Raw genomic sequence first — 17,706 nt, 5'->3', positions numbered from 1 at the left:
GACTCTTACATAAATCTGATAATGTAAATGGAATTAAAACAACTATCCAATCAGTAATATTCAAACTACAGTAATATTAACTATCCAATCAAAACGTATTGAGAACAAAACTAACTCGTTCTGAACTAAGATTTCACCTTGAACATAATGCACTCGCTTTCAACACTTTGGCCTATCTAGACTGTTGTCTGTCTGCTTCTTCTATCTTACTGCAAATTTATCTAAAATGTAAACTTTTTGGAAAAGGCACATTTAATGTGCCAACTTGTTTCTGGCCACAACATGTTTGCTGAAATAAAAAATAAAGATTCAATCTGCTTTCACCTCCAATTTCCTATTCATTATGGATCAACACTTCTATCTAAATTCCTGCTGGTCATTCACTTCTGACTTTGTTTTTATTACATCTATATACATATAAAGCAATAATTTATAATTAGAAAACTTTTTATATACCATCTCCAAGGAACAGAAATTCAATTAACACCATGAATTATTAAAATTTTAAATCAGTATTTTAATATATATATATATACATATGTGTGTGTGTAAGATATAAGAAAATACAATAACTGCCTTAAGAATAATTGGTGACCTCAAAATTAACATTCTAGATTTGTTGCTCTTACCCTAAATTCATCTTATTCTCCCAAATTTGAGACCCTTCCATGTTATATACTGCTACCCAAAAAGAGCAACTAAAACTAAAATTAACCAGTCACAGATTAGCTGTACTTATACTTAGTATAAATACCACTGGTGAATTAATTATGTCATTCTTTTGCTACCTTCTACCTTGCTAACATCTTCATGCTGCTTCGCTTCCTAAATACCTAGGTCATTTCTTTTAAAAAATCAGAGTACATAGGATTTACTGTATTTTATTATGATTGCATAAATATTTACTACAATGGTTTTTTTACGCATGAAATAAAAATTGGAACTTCTTCAAAATTCATTCCTGTTGGTGTCACCTGTTTGTCTTTCCACTCAGTCACCACTAATTACCACCACTCAAACTCCACCACTCAAAATTATTACATATATATGCTAAGAAAATTGACTATCAAAATAATGTAATATTAAAAACTCTGATATGAACCCCGCATGACCTCCCCTGTATGGCCTAATAAATTATACATACTTTTTGCTGTAATTAATTTAAATTTATTTTCTCGGATTATTCTTAAAATATACCTCAAGGAAAGTTGAAAATGACATCTAAAACTGCAAAGTTTGAAATTAAATATCGTAGTCATTTTTTGTCAAATGTGAGTCAAACTTCTTGTACTTTTATTTTTTTATAATAATTATAAAACTTTCCCAGACATAAGTATAGGAGCCAAGAGACTATACATTAAAAGTTCATTATTTGTCCAAAAGTATTTTTTTTAACTGACTTTGCCAAAATATGAATATTTTCATCATTGAAAACACTTTTGTAACAGAAGTATATGCCTACAAAGAATGATTGTGAAAATAGAGTATGGGTATGGACTTTTAAGGCAGGTAAGTGTATGGTTATTTATATATATGCACACACACACTTTTGGTGTTGCCATTTGCAATTAAAAACAGAGGTACATAACTAGATATTACAGCAGTCCCATATTATAAATTTCAGTGTTCTATGGCTGATCATTTTTGAGTTTTGCAGAATACATATGCATATACAGATGTCGTTTACAATCTGATTTGGAATAAAGAGTCCTTTATTCTGCTTGTGCATACAGACATCACAAAAAATGAATGAATGAATGAATGAATTAAAGAATGGTCAAAATGGATATTTCCATTGAAAACCTAATAGCCAAATCCATTGCAATTACAATACTTCCTTTACTTTGTGGAAGGAAGTAAAAACAAATCCAGTTAAATGACTAAATTCTTGATTCACTAAAAGCAAAGAAGATGCTCTCCTCTTGTAATTACTTGCAGAGTGGGTAAAAAGTATTTGCTTTTTGAGTATGCTATTTTTGGCAAAACCAAGTGCATAGTAATTGGGCATCAAAGCATATTAGTGGGAATAACAGCTGTGATTTATTTTTAGTTGCTTATTACAATGTGATTACTATAAATAAAAGCAAAAATGCCATAAAACCGCATATGTTCACAATAACAAGAAATGCTGGTCATTAAGTGCTTTACTAAGCATCCTGCCAAAGCTTTCATTCTTATAATTTTTTGGTAAGCAATGCAAATCATCTTAAATTTTTAATTGTCATCCCAAACATGTAATTATTTAAAATTATGGAAATTCTTTGTTATAGTAACGAGATAGAATCGCCAATCAACCAAGATACCTCGCCAAAATCTGGCTGCATGTTCTCATACCTCGCCACAGAGCCGGATTTAGACTTGATAAGACCCTAAGCTATTTGAGATACGGAGCCCTTTATAAGTCTGTTATACTATATTTTAAGTTCTTTGGAGGGCCCTAAGCTATAGCTTGTGTAGCTTATACGTATATCCTGCACTGCTCGCCACGTAACCGTATATTAGCAAGCTGTTACATTTTTTGTTTCGCCACATGTTCTTACATTATCCATTCTTGATGAGGTTTTCGAATTTGCATTGTTTATTTAAAAATATATTCATTGGTCTTTTACCCCCTCTTTTTTTCCCCTCTCTCTCTCTCTCTGTGTGTGTGTGTATGTGAATATGACATTAACAGTCTTTAATTTACCAAGTAATGAGGTAGATGGCATATCATTTTTTTTAAGAAAGAGGTCTCTTACCTGTCAAACAAGTAAAACAAATGGCCAAAGCATGAAACTTTGTGTTAACAACAAAACCATTTGGAAGTGCAGCATTAAAAACTGCAACAGGAAGAAGGGCCTCCGTGTTGGAAATTAGCTGAGCGATTCCAGAATATTTTTTCGTCACTATTAGCTTTATATATTCTTGGGAAGAGAAGCTGATGTCTATGAAATGCTTAATGTGTGTTAAAGTGCTGTAGTTAACCTGAACAATTATGTGTGATAAAATAATAATAAGATAAGGATTCTTAAAAATATTCTTAGGAAACCATGTGTGAGTATTATTATTATATATTATGTTATTTATTTTTACATCTGTACTTCACAAGCTTGGGAAAATTATAGCTGAGATCCAGGCCCAAATCTAAAATTGCCAAATATGGTTGGAGGCCACTATAACAAAGAAGTACCAAAACTATTTTGCACAATTTAAAAAATATTAGCTGCTATGCATTTTCAGTCATTTTTCTCAAATCAATCATACTTTCTGGGGGGGGAGAGTCTTACAAAAATTCAATATTATTTAATATTATAGTGCTTTTAAATTTTACTTAAGTTAACAAGAACTTTACTTAACAAGAAGGTTCTGTATAGCAGCACCATTATAAAACTCCTTGTGATTAAGAACTAGCAATGATTTAAATCACAAGGAATAAAATAACAAATGGAATAATTCTATTCAATATTTGTTAATTCTTCAGTAACTTTTTATAATATTTGATAGAAAAATGAATCGCTATTGTTAATGGCTTGCATTCACATGACAAATGAAGAAAATCATAAAAGCATCCACGCAACCAGCTTAACCTCTAGAATTTTAACCCGAGTCAAATACATTGCCCAATTATAGAATTCGCCAGTCATGCCAATAATGGGCAAAACATATTTACATAATTAAGTAATAATTATAAATGATGAATTTGGGGTAAATTTTATACAATATGTGATTGAAAAAAATTAAATACAGGGTGATCCAAGATAAACTAACCCTAAACAAATGAACTGTAAGATGATGTTATATAAGGTGGCTTAAGATAAATCACAAATACACAAAATAAAGATAGACAAATACACAACATAAAGAGAGGATTTCACACAAAGGAGATTTCATTAGTTTTAGGTTCAGTGTATCTTGGGGCACCTAGCTACAGTCTGAAATTTTTCATATTAGTCTAATGCCTTGCAGAATTTATAATTAAAGTTGTGAAAAAGTAAAAAAAAAAGGGGGATTTAAAAATTTTAAAAATAGATTTATTAGAACATTTTTAAAACCTACATATGACAATTCCAGTTTATTCCTGCAACAGTTTTAAGCAGTTTCTGTAAATAACAGATTAAAAATTAAGCTCTAGCATTCAAAATATAGAACAGGAAATTATATATTTAAAGTCAGCTGTTAAAATTAATGCAGAATGTTAACATGCTATATGATATGAATTCATCAAAAATTATCATGACATAAGCACTTACTTGCATATTTAATAAACATTTCCTTCAATAAATATTTAATAAATATTTTTTTTCATGTGGCAATACCTTTTATTTTGCCAGGAGACAAAATTCCCTTACCAAAAACAATAAGCACCTTTCAGATGTCCTTAAAAAATGGCAGATGAAATAAAGAGTAATTCTTAGGGAAACTGAATACAGTAATTAAGTCTTTAATTCGGACGTCCATAATCCAGAATGATCTATAATCCAGACGTCAAAGCTACAAACTTTCTACGCATGCGTAAACATATAACACGTTTACGCATGTGCATAACACCTTTACGCATGCACATAATATGTTTATGCATGCACATTTAATGTATAACGAACGGTATAAGCTAGGCTAAAATTATCTAATTATCTATTTCAGTTAATGTTGCAGATTGCGTTGTTCTTTAATCTTTGAATTGGATCCGGCTTATTATTTTTTGCAGACTGTTAGAGCAATTTTATAAAAAGTAAGCTTGAATTTTCGATTACGTCAAAAAGAGTTTTCGATTCTGGAGCTGTCAAAGGACAAAGCGAAAGCATGTTTCGATGTCCATCAAACAAAAAGTGGAATTGCTGCAAAAAATGGATAAAGACATGAAGAAAGTGACAGAGAGGTTATTGAAAATGAAAAAATTTTGATTGACAAGTTAGTCGGTATTCTCAGCATAGCAATTACAGGACTTGAACAACGGAACTTTGTAACTGAACAAGAAATTATATCTGTTTATAGAATTAAAGAGAAAGTATTAGCACATAAAACGAAGTAACTTAAACAACTTACATTGAAAAAAATGTTTAATATATTAAACAAATAAATATCAAGCGCTTTTTTTTATACCCTTTAGATCCCAATTGCTCTTTATTTCATAAATTACGGTTTCATATTTTTAATTTTATAATTTCTGCATGCCATCTTACCAGATTTTAATTGATGATCTGTAATCCGGAAAAACCCCTAATCCGGAATCACCGAAGTCCTGACGAGTCTGGATTAAAGACTTTGTACTGTATCATAATTCTAAAGCATCCATTTAATAAAAAGAGAATGAAAAATGTTTGAGGAACTAAATACTGAACTCAAAAAGATTACAGTTTAAATCATTACTCTCGTATTTTGCTACGAAATCCTTCATTATAAGTACAGTAGTCTTAATAAATTCTTATTTTATGATAAATACCTTCTTCCATTAGTATGAAGTACTGTATTCTTCCCTGAAATAGCAATAATCTTAATTATACAAAATGGTAAAAAAAATATTTTTTCTTTTCCTATAAATATCAGCAGAAAACATTCCCATCAATGGCTAAAAGTATATCCTTTTTTATTCTGGTATAGCTTCCAAGATGCCTTATTACTATGCAATACCCTAAAAAATACTAAAAAAATCTCATACTGAGAACTCAAGAACAGGTGAATAGGTATATCTGGTCAGCTGAGGATAAATAACAAAATTTTAATTTAGTAATAAACTTACCATCAAATTTTTCTGCTGGAATTTTCAGGCACATAAATGGATCATTTAAAATGCATTTGAGTAGAACATTTGAATATTCATTACGGAAAGTAAGTTCAGTATAATATTCATGTAGGACAGCTAAAATATGAAGCATCAATGGATGTGCCATTTCATATTGCTCACCTGCCAAAAGAAAAAAAAAAAAAAAAAAAATTAAGTGGGCTCAAAATACCAACTTACACATGCATGCAAATTCATGAAGATTTTCTATTTCATAATAATATTTTGGCCAATCACCATAAGTAATATTAAATTATCAAAACTGACAAATGCTACAAAACCATTTAAAACTAACTGATATTAAAATATAACTGATATTGAAATTGTGCAATTAGATAATTAAAGTAAAAGTAAAATATGCTTTTCCGTTATATACAAGATAGTATTCTACAGCACAAAATAGAAATGCATGTTGATATTAATAATAATGAAGTTAATAAAATTTGCATTTTCCATAGAAAATACTTTATGCTCCTAAGAATTTTAAAAATTAAAATTATAAACTTTCAACTTTGAATGAATTACTTAATTACTAATTATTTAAACTTATATAATTCAAAATGCCATTTACTTCCAGATTTTATGATATATGCTAAGCAAGAACAAACTATGTTTAAGATAGATGTGGAACTTTAGCTTGTTAAAAACAGCTCTTGCTGTCAAAAGCAATAATTTTACTTTTAAAATTAGAGTATACATATTGTAACTCAAGGATATGTGCTGTGAATAAATTGCCAAAGTAATTAACAGAAAGCAAATAATTATGTTTTATTGATTTACTGCTATTTGTAGAACTCACAAAGGGTATTTTTAGAGCTAACAGGAATAGTGGAATAATGAATAATTACATTAAAAATGGTTATATCTTGGACTGGGGAAAAAACATACCTTATTTATTAATCCAGATCATATATACTACAATAATTAAGTGATTTAAGATTTAATCTCCATATGTTAGTGCTCACATTAGTTGTCCAACGAACTAAACCTTCTAGAAATTTCCATACTTTTGTGTAAAAACTGTGCTTTTACACAAAAAAAGAGGAGAGGTTATTTTGAAACAATTACAGTGTTTTGATTTCAGTTTCACAGTAGCTGTCTCCAGATATAAATATTTCTTTCCAAAGGGTCTGGGTTGGGAGTAAACAAAAAACTGCTTTTTTTTTTTTTTTTTTTTTTTTAATTACAGTTTCATTTTTCATTCAAATTAAAAGCCTTTTCTGTTATTAAAAAGATCACTATTTCTTGTCCCAATTCAAAATTATTCTTACTAAAATCAGCAGAAAATTGTAATAAAAAGGGACTGGTACTTTTCTACAAAAAAAAATTCAGTATGCCATAGATAATTTGTTTATCATAGAGACACATATTTTTCTAAATACAATACAAGAGCAGCAAGAGTTATTTGTATGCTTATAAATAACATTTATTTAAAAATGTGAAATACCATATTTGGCGGCATATAAGATGCACCCTTATTTAGAAGGCCACACACAAGGAAAAAAAGTTAAGTTATTGTGGTCTCTTTTAGTTCTCACGTTTCGTAAAAGCCAAATAAACAATCGTTGAATGCAATTACCAGACATATTTTTATTAAGGAAAATTAACAAACGGCAAGCTATTTTGAACATGATATGCAAATTTAAATAATACATAAATGAATGAACGACAAGCAATCAAAATAAAGCAGAAAGAACAAAAAACACAGATTCAAGGAAAACATTGCCTATCATGAAATATGCTTCAGGTCAAGATGGAGCTGGGCATCGAAGGTTATGTTTTTGTTTTTTAGCAGTCTTCAGTTGATCTTCCTGCAGTCGCCAAGTACGTATCATTTTTTCGGTAAGTGGTGGACCGAAATGTTTTACTGCTGCTCTGTTTCGATGCACTTTGGCATAATTTAATGATCTTAGTTTATACTGAATTGTATAGCTTAATCTCTTGTTTCCTGTAGTCATATTTTCCAGGGTATTTTTTTTTAAACAAATAGTTTTAAGCACCGATACCGACACGTTTATACAGAGTAATACCGATACGTGTGTCGGCTGAGTCAAAGAAAGTCTATGTAAAGAAGGAAAGGCTCCATAGATGTAATGTGACCATCGAACTTGTTCGAACTTCGACATCAGCTTCGAGCTTTGGCGCTTTTTGACAACAGATATTTCACGCATGCGCAAAATAATTATGGCAGATGTAGAAAAAGTTATGTGTCTCTAGACCTTTATCCAGGCTAAAAATAGCATTCAGTATTTAAGTTAACCTATGTCCTTCACATATAAGATGCTGGTAACTTTTTTGAGACCAAATTTAGGAAAAAAAGTGCGTCTTATATGCCGTCAAATACGGTAATAATTTATTTGAAACTTTTCTTACAATCCAAAAATTAATTTACAATTTTAAAATAACATAAATATATAATTTTGCCTTTTTAAATTTCTAAATTCTAACATAAGGCTCCAACTGACATCAAGTGTGCCCACTCCAAATATATATAATACATTACATATGTATGCTATAAATTGCAAAATAATAAATTTTCAGAATAAATGCAAAATACTAAACGTACTTATTGTTAATGCTTTTGTAAAACAGCGAAACAAACTCAGGCATAGCCGTCTTTCTTTGCAAATATTCTCTCTAACTGTTGCAGAGAGGGTTTCTGAAGACCTTTCTCGATCTTTAAGTCGTTGGCATTCCTGCATAAAGATTACAATAATTAAAGAATTCATAATCTACTATAATTTAAGAAAAGAAGCAAGCATAAAATGCTTCAATCATAAAAGGAGTACTTTGCTAGAACGACAGATAGGTAAGAATACAAATTCTTAAATTCTTATAGATATGTAAACCATAACTGACAAGATTATAAAGCTAACTAACATTTCAGATGGTTTGCTGTAAATCATATAACTAAAGTAATTTAATTCAAATAAGACTAGTGTAATTGGCATGAAATTGTGCATTTAAAATGTGCTATGTATGACCTGAAAGTATGCTACAAATGGCCTGAAACTGTACATTTTCTGTTTTAGACTCCACAAGTCCAATTAATTACCATATTTATTCGAATCCTGTTTACATTATTTATAAGAAGTAATACTAAGTGTGGCCAGTGATTACATCAGATTGAGTAAAATAAAGTCACTGACATTTATTAACCTATACACTTAAATTTAAAATGAAATATTTCGTAACTATTACTTCTATACTTGAAATTCTAATACTTTTTCAAAACATATTTTTCAGTGCTATATTGGCTTATTTCTCTCTCCATGCCTTTCATTGATGAAATGGAATGATTAGGAACAGCAACAAAGCAACAATCTCCAATTTTGTAATAAAATTATTTGAACACCCACTGTGGGAATTTTCTTCTTTTTGTAAAAAAGCTTTTACTAATTTCTATAATTTTGTGGTGACCATCAATCTTAACGTTAGAAAGAGACAGCCCATACCTCTGTCATATAATTATTCCAATCAATCAATGTGTTATGATTCATTTGAACATACCTACGAAGGCTCATTTCCCAGAGCTGATGCAATGGAGAACATACCGAGTTTTGAACTTTTACTGAAAGCATGAGATAAAATTCCGTGCATGTGAAATAAAAGAGGGAGCCTTCAGTTGGACAATGGACCCAGCGCATTTCCAAGATGTGTACTATCACCGGCGTATTCGAATTCTATGCAGCTCGAACATTCTATGAACTTGTAAAACTACCTAGTTGATCCTACCAGTAATCATACGCTTGTCTCGAAGATTAAGCAGTGCATGTCTAAGTGCATGCCGTATTGAGGGAAAACCACAAATGGCTTATCAAATCAGTTATGGTTCCTTGGATAGTACCTTATTACTTGGATAACTGTCGCCAATTCTACAGCTAATACATGCAGTAGAGCTCCGACACTGTGGGGACGAGTGCTTTTATTAAGAAAAAAACCAATCAGACCTCATGTCCGTATTATGTGACTTCGCATAACTTTGGGCAGATCACATGCACTCATCCCAACGACTTATCTTTCAAGTGTCATCCTTATCAACTGTTGATGGTAGGTTAAACGCCTACCATGGTTGTAACGGGTGGTGGGAAATCAGGGTTTGATTCTGGAGAGGGAGCCTGAGAAATGGCTACCACATCCAAGAAAGCAGCAGGTGCGTAAATTACGCACTCCCAGAATGGGAAGGTAGAGACGAAAAATAACAATACAAGACTCTTTTGGGACCCCGGAATTAGAAAGAGTATATTCTAAATCCTTTAACGAGGATCAATTGGAGGGAAAGTCTGCTGCCAGCAGCCACAGTAATTTCTCCTCCATTACTGTATATCAAAGTCGTTGCGGTTAAAAAGCTTGTAGATGGATCTTACTAATTCAGAAGTCAAACAACAAAAATCAGCGTTAATTTACAAAATTTTCACAGGACTAGTTTCGATGAATTTACCGAACCATCATCTTCAGCTGCAAAACCGCAAATGAACAAGATAGGAAATAATGTTTAGATAAGATAAGAAAGCCTGGACAAGAATAAGCAAGTGGCGCCATCTGTTGGCGAAACCAGAATTAAAACATAATTTCTCTAAAAGCCGAAGGCAAATTTGGATTGGAATTAGGATCGTTAACTAGAACAGAAAGATTTTTATGAATGTGAAATGCCTCTAGAAAATCCAGTTCTCCAATGGAAGATGTTTTTTGAATAATTTTGGCAGCAGAAAAATTGAAAGTGTGATTTTCGGACCAACAATGTTGAGCAACAGAAGACTTCTGTGTTTCCTTTTTTCTAACATATGCCTCATGTTCTTTGACGAGAAATTTTAAGGCTCTCTTAGTTTGGCCAATGTAAATTAAACCGCACTGGCAAGGTATCCTATAAATACCCCAGGAATTCATATCCGGAATGGGGTCCTTGAGTATAGAAGTTGGAATTTTATTGATGGGAGAGTAAACAACCCGAAAGTTAAATTTCTGCAAAATATGTGCAACTTTATAGCTAATTGATGGAAAGAAGGGAGTGACAACAGAATTTTTATAATCTCCTAAAATAAGAGTGTGGCTTTTAGTGTGTTGAGATGAGAATTTTTTAACTGCTTGATTAATAATGTTGGGTGAAAAGCCCCTGTCAATAGCTATTGCTTTTAAATAATTTAGTTCTTCATCCAGGGCTAGTTTGGAGGAGCAAACTTGAAGAGCACGGAAAACATAGGAATAAAATGAAGCTAACTTTTGTTTAGTCGGATGACATGATTTAAAGTGTGGTGGAAGGCAAACCGATGAAGGTTTACGGTAAACTGTAGTACTGAAGTTGAATGTGTTACGTGTGACCAAAATGTCGAGAAACGGAAGAGAATTGCAAGTCTCAAGTTCAAAAGTGAACTGAATAGCAGGATCAATAGAATTCATTGTTGAAAGAACTCTATTTAAATCATCTTTATTACCTTGAAACAGGGTAAAAGTATCGTCTACGTAGCGGAACCATGCCGGGAAGTTTAAAGTTTCAAACAATTTTGATTCATAATAATGCATGTAGATATCAGCCAGGATGGGACTGAGGGGCTTCCCATGGCTAATCCCTAAGTTTGCTTGTAATATTTATTTTGGAAAACAAAATGTGTTTGTTTCAAACAGAGTTGAGTGAGAGAAATTAGCTCATCAATTTCGATGCAAGAGAAATGAAATTCGCGAAGTCTGGTTTCTAGACATCTTAATGCACCCTCCACTGGGACATTGGTGAATAATGATTTTACATCAAAAGAAACCATGAGTAAATTACGAGGAGAAATGTTTTTAACCTTTTTTACAAACTCAATTGAATTTTTTATGGTGTAAATGTTATTGTCTAATAGAGTGGAAAATCTAGAAACTAAATATTTAGCTAATGGATACGAGGCAGAACCTAAATTTGATACAATAGGGCGGAAAGGAATACCACTTTATGAATTTTCCACTAGATTTTCCACTCTATTAGACAATAACATTTACACCATAAAAAATTCAATTGAGTTTGTAAAAAAGGTTAAAAACATTTCTCCTCGTAATTTACTCATGGTTTCTTTTGATGTAAAATCATTATTCACCAATGTCCCAGTGGAGGGTGCATTAAGATGTCTAGAAACCAGACTTCGCGAATTTCATTTCTCTTGCATCGAAATTGATGAGCTAATTTCTCTCACTCAACTCTGTTTGAAACAAACACATTTTGTTTTCCAAAATAAATATTACAAGCAAACTTAGGGATTAGCCATGGGAAGCCCCTCAGTCCCATCCTGGCTGATATCTACATGCATTATTATGAATCAAAATTGTTTGAAACTTTAAACTTCCCGGCATGGTTCCGCTACGTAGACGATACTTTTACCCTGTTTCAAGGTAATAAAGATGATTTAAATAGAGTTCTTTCAACAATGAATTCTATTGATCCTGCTATTCAGTTCACTTTTGAACTTGAGACTTGCAATTCTCTTCCGTTTCTCGACATTCTGGTCACACGTAACACATCCAACTTCAGTACTACAGTTTACCGTAAACCTTCATCGGTTTGCCTTCCACCACACTTTAAATCATGTCATCCGACTAAACAAAAGTTAGCTTCATTTTATTCCTATGTTTTCCGTGCTCTTCAAGTTTGCTCCTCCAAACTAGCCCTTGATGAAGAACTAAATTATTTAAAAGCAATAGCTATTGACAGGGGCTTTTCACCCAACATTATTAATCAAGCAGTTAAAAAATTCTCATCTCAACACACTAAAAGCCACACTCTTATTTTAGGAGATTATAAAAATTCTGTTGTCATTCCCTTCTTTCCATCAATTAGCTATAAAGTTGCACATATTTTGCAGAAATTTAACTTTCGGGTTGTTTACTCTCCCATCAATAAAATTCCAACTTCTATACTCAAGGACCCCATTCCGGATATGAATTCCTGGGGTATTTATAGGATTCCTTGCCAGTGCGGTTTAATTTACATTGGCCAAACTAAGAGAGCCTTAAAATTTCGTGTCAAAGAACATGAGGCATATGTTAGAAAAAAGGAAACACAGAAGTCTTCTGTTGCTCAACATTGTTGGTCCGAAAATCACACTTTCAATTTTTCTGCTGCCAAAATTATTCAAAAAACATCTTCCACTGGAGAACTGGATTTTCTAGAGGCATTTCACATTCATAAAAATCTTTCTGTTCTAGTTAACGATCCTAATTCCAATCCAAATTTGCCTTCGGCTTTTAGAGAAATTATGTTTTAATTCTGGTTTCGCCAACAGATGGCACCACTTGCTTATTCTTGTCCAGGCTTTCTTATCTTATCTAAACATTATTTCCTATCTTGTTCATTTGCGGTTTTGCAGCTGAAGATGATGGTTCGATAAAACCATCGAAACTAGTCCTGTGAAAATTTTGTAAATTAACGCTGATTTTTGTTGTTTGACTTCTGAATTAGTATTTATTCGGCGTGTTATTGTGTCTTAATTAAGATGGATCTTAGTTCCAGATGGGTAGTACGCCTTTGAACCAAGCTTTTATTCACAAAATTCAATTAATGTTAACTCATGGCACCATATAGAAACGAACTGGCAATATAATGAAAAGAATACATGATCCAACAAATCATGTGATTTTGCTTCTTGGCATTAGAGAAGTTGTATAGCTTGAATGGTATGAGGTGGTTATTTAAGCACAATCTTTCTTTGTGAAGAATCTCTTTTTTGAAGAAGGATACCTGCTTATTGATCCTTTGGCAAATCCCATACCGTAAAATACATTGAAGTAAAACAAGTAAATAAATATTATAATGTATAAGTAAAACATATAAATAAGTAAACAAATTAGAAAAAAAAAAGCTTTAAGTAGTATGTCTTTAACAAAAAAAAAAAAAAAATCAAAATTCTTATACTTCTTGATCTAACTTTCCTGCATCCATCATTTGCCATTCTTGATCCTGAATGAATTTTCTAATAATGTTATTTATTCACACAATTTTATCACAGCTTTATAACTATCATTTTACTGCATTAATTAACCACAGAACCTAATTACCATTTTATTGCATATTCTTGATGCAGCATTTCCTATATAAATTGTTTGAGCAAAAAAATATGAAGTATGCATTTATTATTTTCATTACTTTTTGTTAGGACTTTTTGTTAGAACTTTACCAGCATCGTAAGGCTTCACATATGACCCATAGCTACACTTCTCCAACATGACTTAAAAATCTTATTAATCTGCAACTTATAATCAGTGCAGGATTTACATATAAGTTACGCAAGCTATAGCTTAGGGCCTCCACTTTCTTGGGGACCCCCAAAAAATTAAAATATAATATAAATATAGTATTAAAATATTGTATAAAAGTTTTCATTAATTTACTCTTCTTCTGAATTACTTTGCTCTATTCATTTTCAGAGATTACTTAGCTCAGGGCTTTCAGAGTTACTTTGAATATTCCTAAGAATATACAGTAAGATAAAAAATAAAAATCAACAAGATATGATGTTAAAGTTTACCAAAATTTGCAGCCTTACAAAAGTTAAAGCTTTTTTCTTTGCGCGAATTAGAAGCAATGCAAAATGTAAAAACATTTTAAACCTTAAAAAGCACTGTTTACAGTTTAAACAAAATTAGGTTGAAAAGCAAAAGACAATTAGACATTTTTGTCAAAAAAGTAATTTTCTGATGTTTATGCTAAAAGAAATAAATTTTATTTGTTAACAACATATAATAATTTCTAAAATTTATACTTTTCCTACATTCATTTTTTCCCCTCCATTTTACAAAAAAAAAGGGGGGAGTTAAGATTCAGATTTCTCTACAAATTTACTTCTTTTTTTTACCATTTTATCTGTTGTCCACACATACAACTGCTATGAATTCAAATTTCTCATACTGCCTTCTTTAGTCCAAAAATAGTCAATACAAAACTGTATCAACCAACTGTATTTTTTGGCGTTTGATTGTAATGCAAAAAAAAAAAAAAAAAACCCTGGATACTTAGTCTAAATTTTCTGTTAATGATGCACTATGTAAATGGTGAAAGGAAACTTGATTTGATGATCAAGTGGATAATAAAATACATTATCTATTAAGAATGTAAAATAGTTAATTAAAAAAAAAGGGAACTGGTTTCTAATTAGAAATCAATGAATTTGGATTTTTTAATTTTAATAATTATTATTCGATAAAAATATGGAAGAATTAATAAGGAACAAATATATTCAATTATAATAAATATACAATAAAAAATGTCCATATTCTCTTAAAAGTACCTGTTCTATATAATCTTTTATTTTGCTAAAAACTTTTTGCCAAGATATATACACAATTCCAGCTTCAGAAGCATTTCTTCCCTTTAAGGAACTTTTATTCAAATGCTGAAGATAGGCAGGGTGTGTAAGGTATACCTTTAAGTTCTCAACTTGTTTCTGCAACATACAAATTTATTACTTACAATAAATATAAAGAATGTTTTATATTAAAATAATCATACATATAAATAACTCAAATTAAAATTGTTTAAATTAATATCATTAGACAAGATTTAAATATTTATAGTTGAAATAAAAGAAAAGGAAAACATAAAATAAGCAAGATTACTACATTACAGAGTAACAAGAAAAAGTAAATATAATTTTAATATGTCAGTCTAATTTACAGAGATATAAAGATTAAAAACTCTAGATTTTATTTAGGTTCAACATGCAAAGCATTTTAATAAGTAGGAAAATTCAATTTTTGTTTGAAAGTTATTTCAAATGAAAGAAAACTTTATCCATTTCATAGTATAACTTGGGTACCCTTTACTAAAAGTAGATAGCAGTCAATTCCATTCTAAGCCTTATTACTTAATATTGCTTCACACTTATTTCTTCTCAAATAACAGCACTAGTTACCTAAATGTTATCTTATCCAGATAAATATGCTGATATTGATTAATATTATACATTACTAAAAATATAATAAATAGGAAGGAAGACAAATTAAATTTTACCATATTTCTATAAAGGAAAGTTAACAGTGCAAGTCAAAAATGGCGAAGAAACCAAAGATGTAAAATGTTATTGCTTGAGAGGGAAATTCTATTCCGTAAAAATATCAGGTAGCTGCTGCCTTTCTGGGAATTTTTTCCTTCCCTCTTTCTCTGACAGGGTTAGTTGTGCACCTTCAAAGTTGGGAAAGATCCAATTTCTGGAACCAACTATTTTATGGGTGGAAACCCAGGGTTTGATCTGGACCTTTTGAGAGTGGTTATAGCTATTAGCAGTGGCGTGCACCACATAGCCTCTCCTGTCCTAATCCAACTGGGACTAACCATCCCATTGTGCTGGCTAGATCCATATCTAGATAGCCTCGACTTCTGGGGTAATTAAACTGTCTTCAGAGAACTAGAGCCATCATTTATTCAGTGGTTGGTTCAGGCTCGGCAGGGACTATATTAATGGCTCTAGTCCTGTGAAGTCCTACGCACTACTGTCTTGTCTGCCGCTTGGTTGTGGGGATGTTAAATGGTTTGATATCTACGGTTGTTCTTGGTGATTTGGCTGCCCTTGGTCAACACTGAATGACAGTCGAATTTAGTCCTAGTGCTTTTTCAGTGGATGCATAGCCGTCCACCACTGGCTTGTGAATCAAATCCAGACTTTTTGAAACAAAAATTGTCCTCCTGGTTACGTAGCCGTCCACCACGGGCTTGTGAATCAAATCCGGACTTTGTGAAACAAAAATTGTCTCCCTGGGTTGACTGTGGGGTATGCCTCCTTAGACTGCCTCTACGGGCTGGGGCGATTAATTGTGTAAGGCTGCCTCGAGCAAGGTAGGTCTGGGTGCCCCTTCCTCCTAGTACACTGTCCCCTCTTTCTCTTAATATCCCTTGTCCCTACTTCAGAAATGCTGAGCTTTTGCCCCAGTAAAAATTTGTTCAGTGTGATTTGTTTCTGTCTGTGTTTTAAAATGTTCCCAAAGACATGCCATTGTCATTGCAAATATTTATGCTATGGCCTGCTACTGCTTTATCAAGGTGATAATGTTCTATGAACATTCGCACTTTTGATCCGCAAAATTTTGCTTTATCAAGGTGATATTCTGCGAACCTCTGCACCTTTGATACACAAAATTTTGCATAAATTTCATGGATCAGATAATTAAGAATATCTTTCTTTCTGTCTTCTTCAGAAAACATTTCTTCCACAGCATTAAATGCATTTTGGAGTATAATTTGTTCCCAACTTACTCGCTCGTATTTCGAGACATTGTTCGTCATTCAAGATATTTTTCACTTGGAAAATCTGTTAGTGATCCAAGATTCCACTGTATAGGTTCCTAGCTAGGTAATTGTGGTGGTGTCATATATTATTAAGAGTTAAAGTGCTGTAATTTTCCTCAATTAGCATCAAATTTCCCCTTTTGGTGACAGGTTGTAAGGTGTATGTTAATTTTATAACAGTTGTCTTAATTTTGAAACCCTTTCCTTTCAATTCTTGTTTCCCACTTACAACTCCCTACCAGAATGAGTTTTTAGAATTACGTTGAATGCAAATGAGTAGTAGTATTTATAGAAAGTTCTACTTACTTTGAGATAGTGCTTATGAGTCCTTAGTGGCGTATGTTTGCCTTCTGGCTATTTCATTCTTGAATCTATTACGCTCGGCTGTAGTATACGCAACTGCTGATCATCGCTGTCTAGTTTAAATTAAAAACCAAATATGCAAGATATTTGTGTCTAGCATTGGCTAAGTCTATTTTAGCTAGAATTAGTTTACTTTCTTATTTTCTTATCCTGATTTCAAAGTCCGAGTGGGGCTTTCCCATAAGTATGAAAAGATGCCATCTGTTATCATTTTTCTGAGTAGATCAAAGGGTATTTTAACCCTTCTCATGTCTACACTGCCTACTTGAACTCAGCAATAAGTCACTACTCAGTTCACTACATTTCTCGACATTTTATTACAGCCAAAGTAGTGAGG

At 31.9% G+C, this 17,706-nt stretch overlaps 1 protein-coding gene across 4 annotated transcripts in view; it reads right to left on the bottom strand.

Annotated features, from left to right (window-relative positions):
- The window catches only part of tefu (Serine/threonine-protein kinase tefu), a 240,355-nt gene that overhangs the window by 213,820 nt on the left and 8,829 nt on the right, over window positions 1-17,706 (bottom strand). For all 4 annotated transcript variants that reach the window (XM_085827007.1, XM_085827010.1, XM_085827009.1 and 1 more), the window contains 3 exons: window positions 15,013-15,168; window positions 8,325-8,454; window positions 5,717-5,881 (listed from right to left, as the gene is read on the bottom strand). In XM_085827007.1, the coding sequence (XP_085683133.1) occupies window positions 5,717-5,881; window positions 8,325-8,454; window positions 15,013-15,168 (451 nt within the window). The remainder of the gene's footprint in view (window positions 1-5,716; window positions 5,882-8,324; window positions 8,455-15,012; window positions 15,169-17,706) is intronic.

Source organism: Stegodyphus dumicola, chromosome 11 (assembly GCF_044657685.1).
Source record: "Stegodyphus dumicola isolate Sdum_Otavi_A_Nest chromosome 11, ASM4465768v1".
Lineage (NCBI taxonomy): Eukaryota > Metazoa > Arthropoda > Arachnida > Araneae > Eresidae > Stegodyphus > Stegodyphus dumicola.
This window is presented reverse-complemented; position numbering and strand designations above follow the sequence as displayed.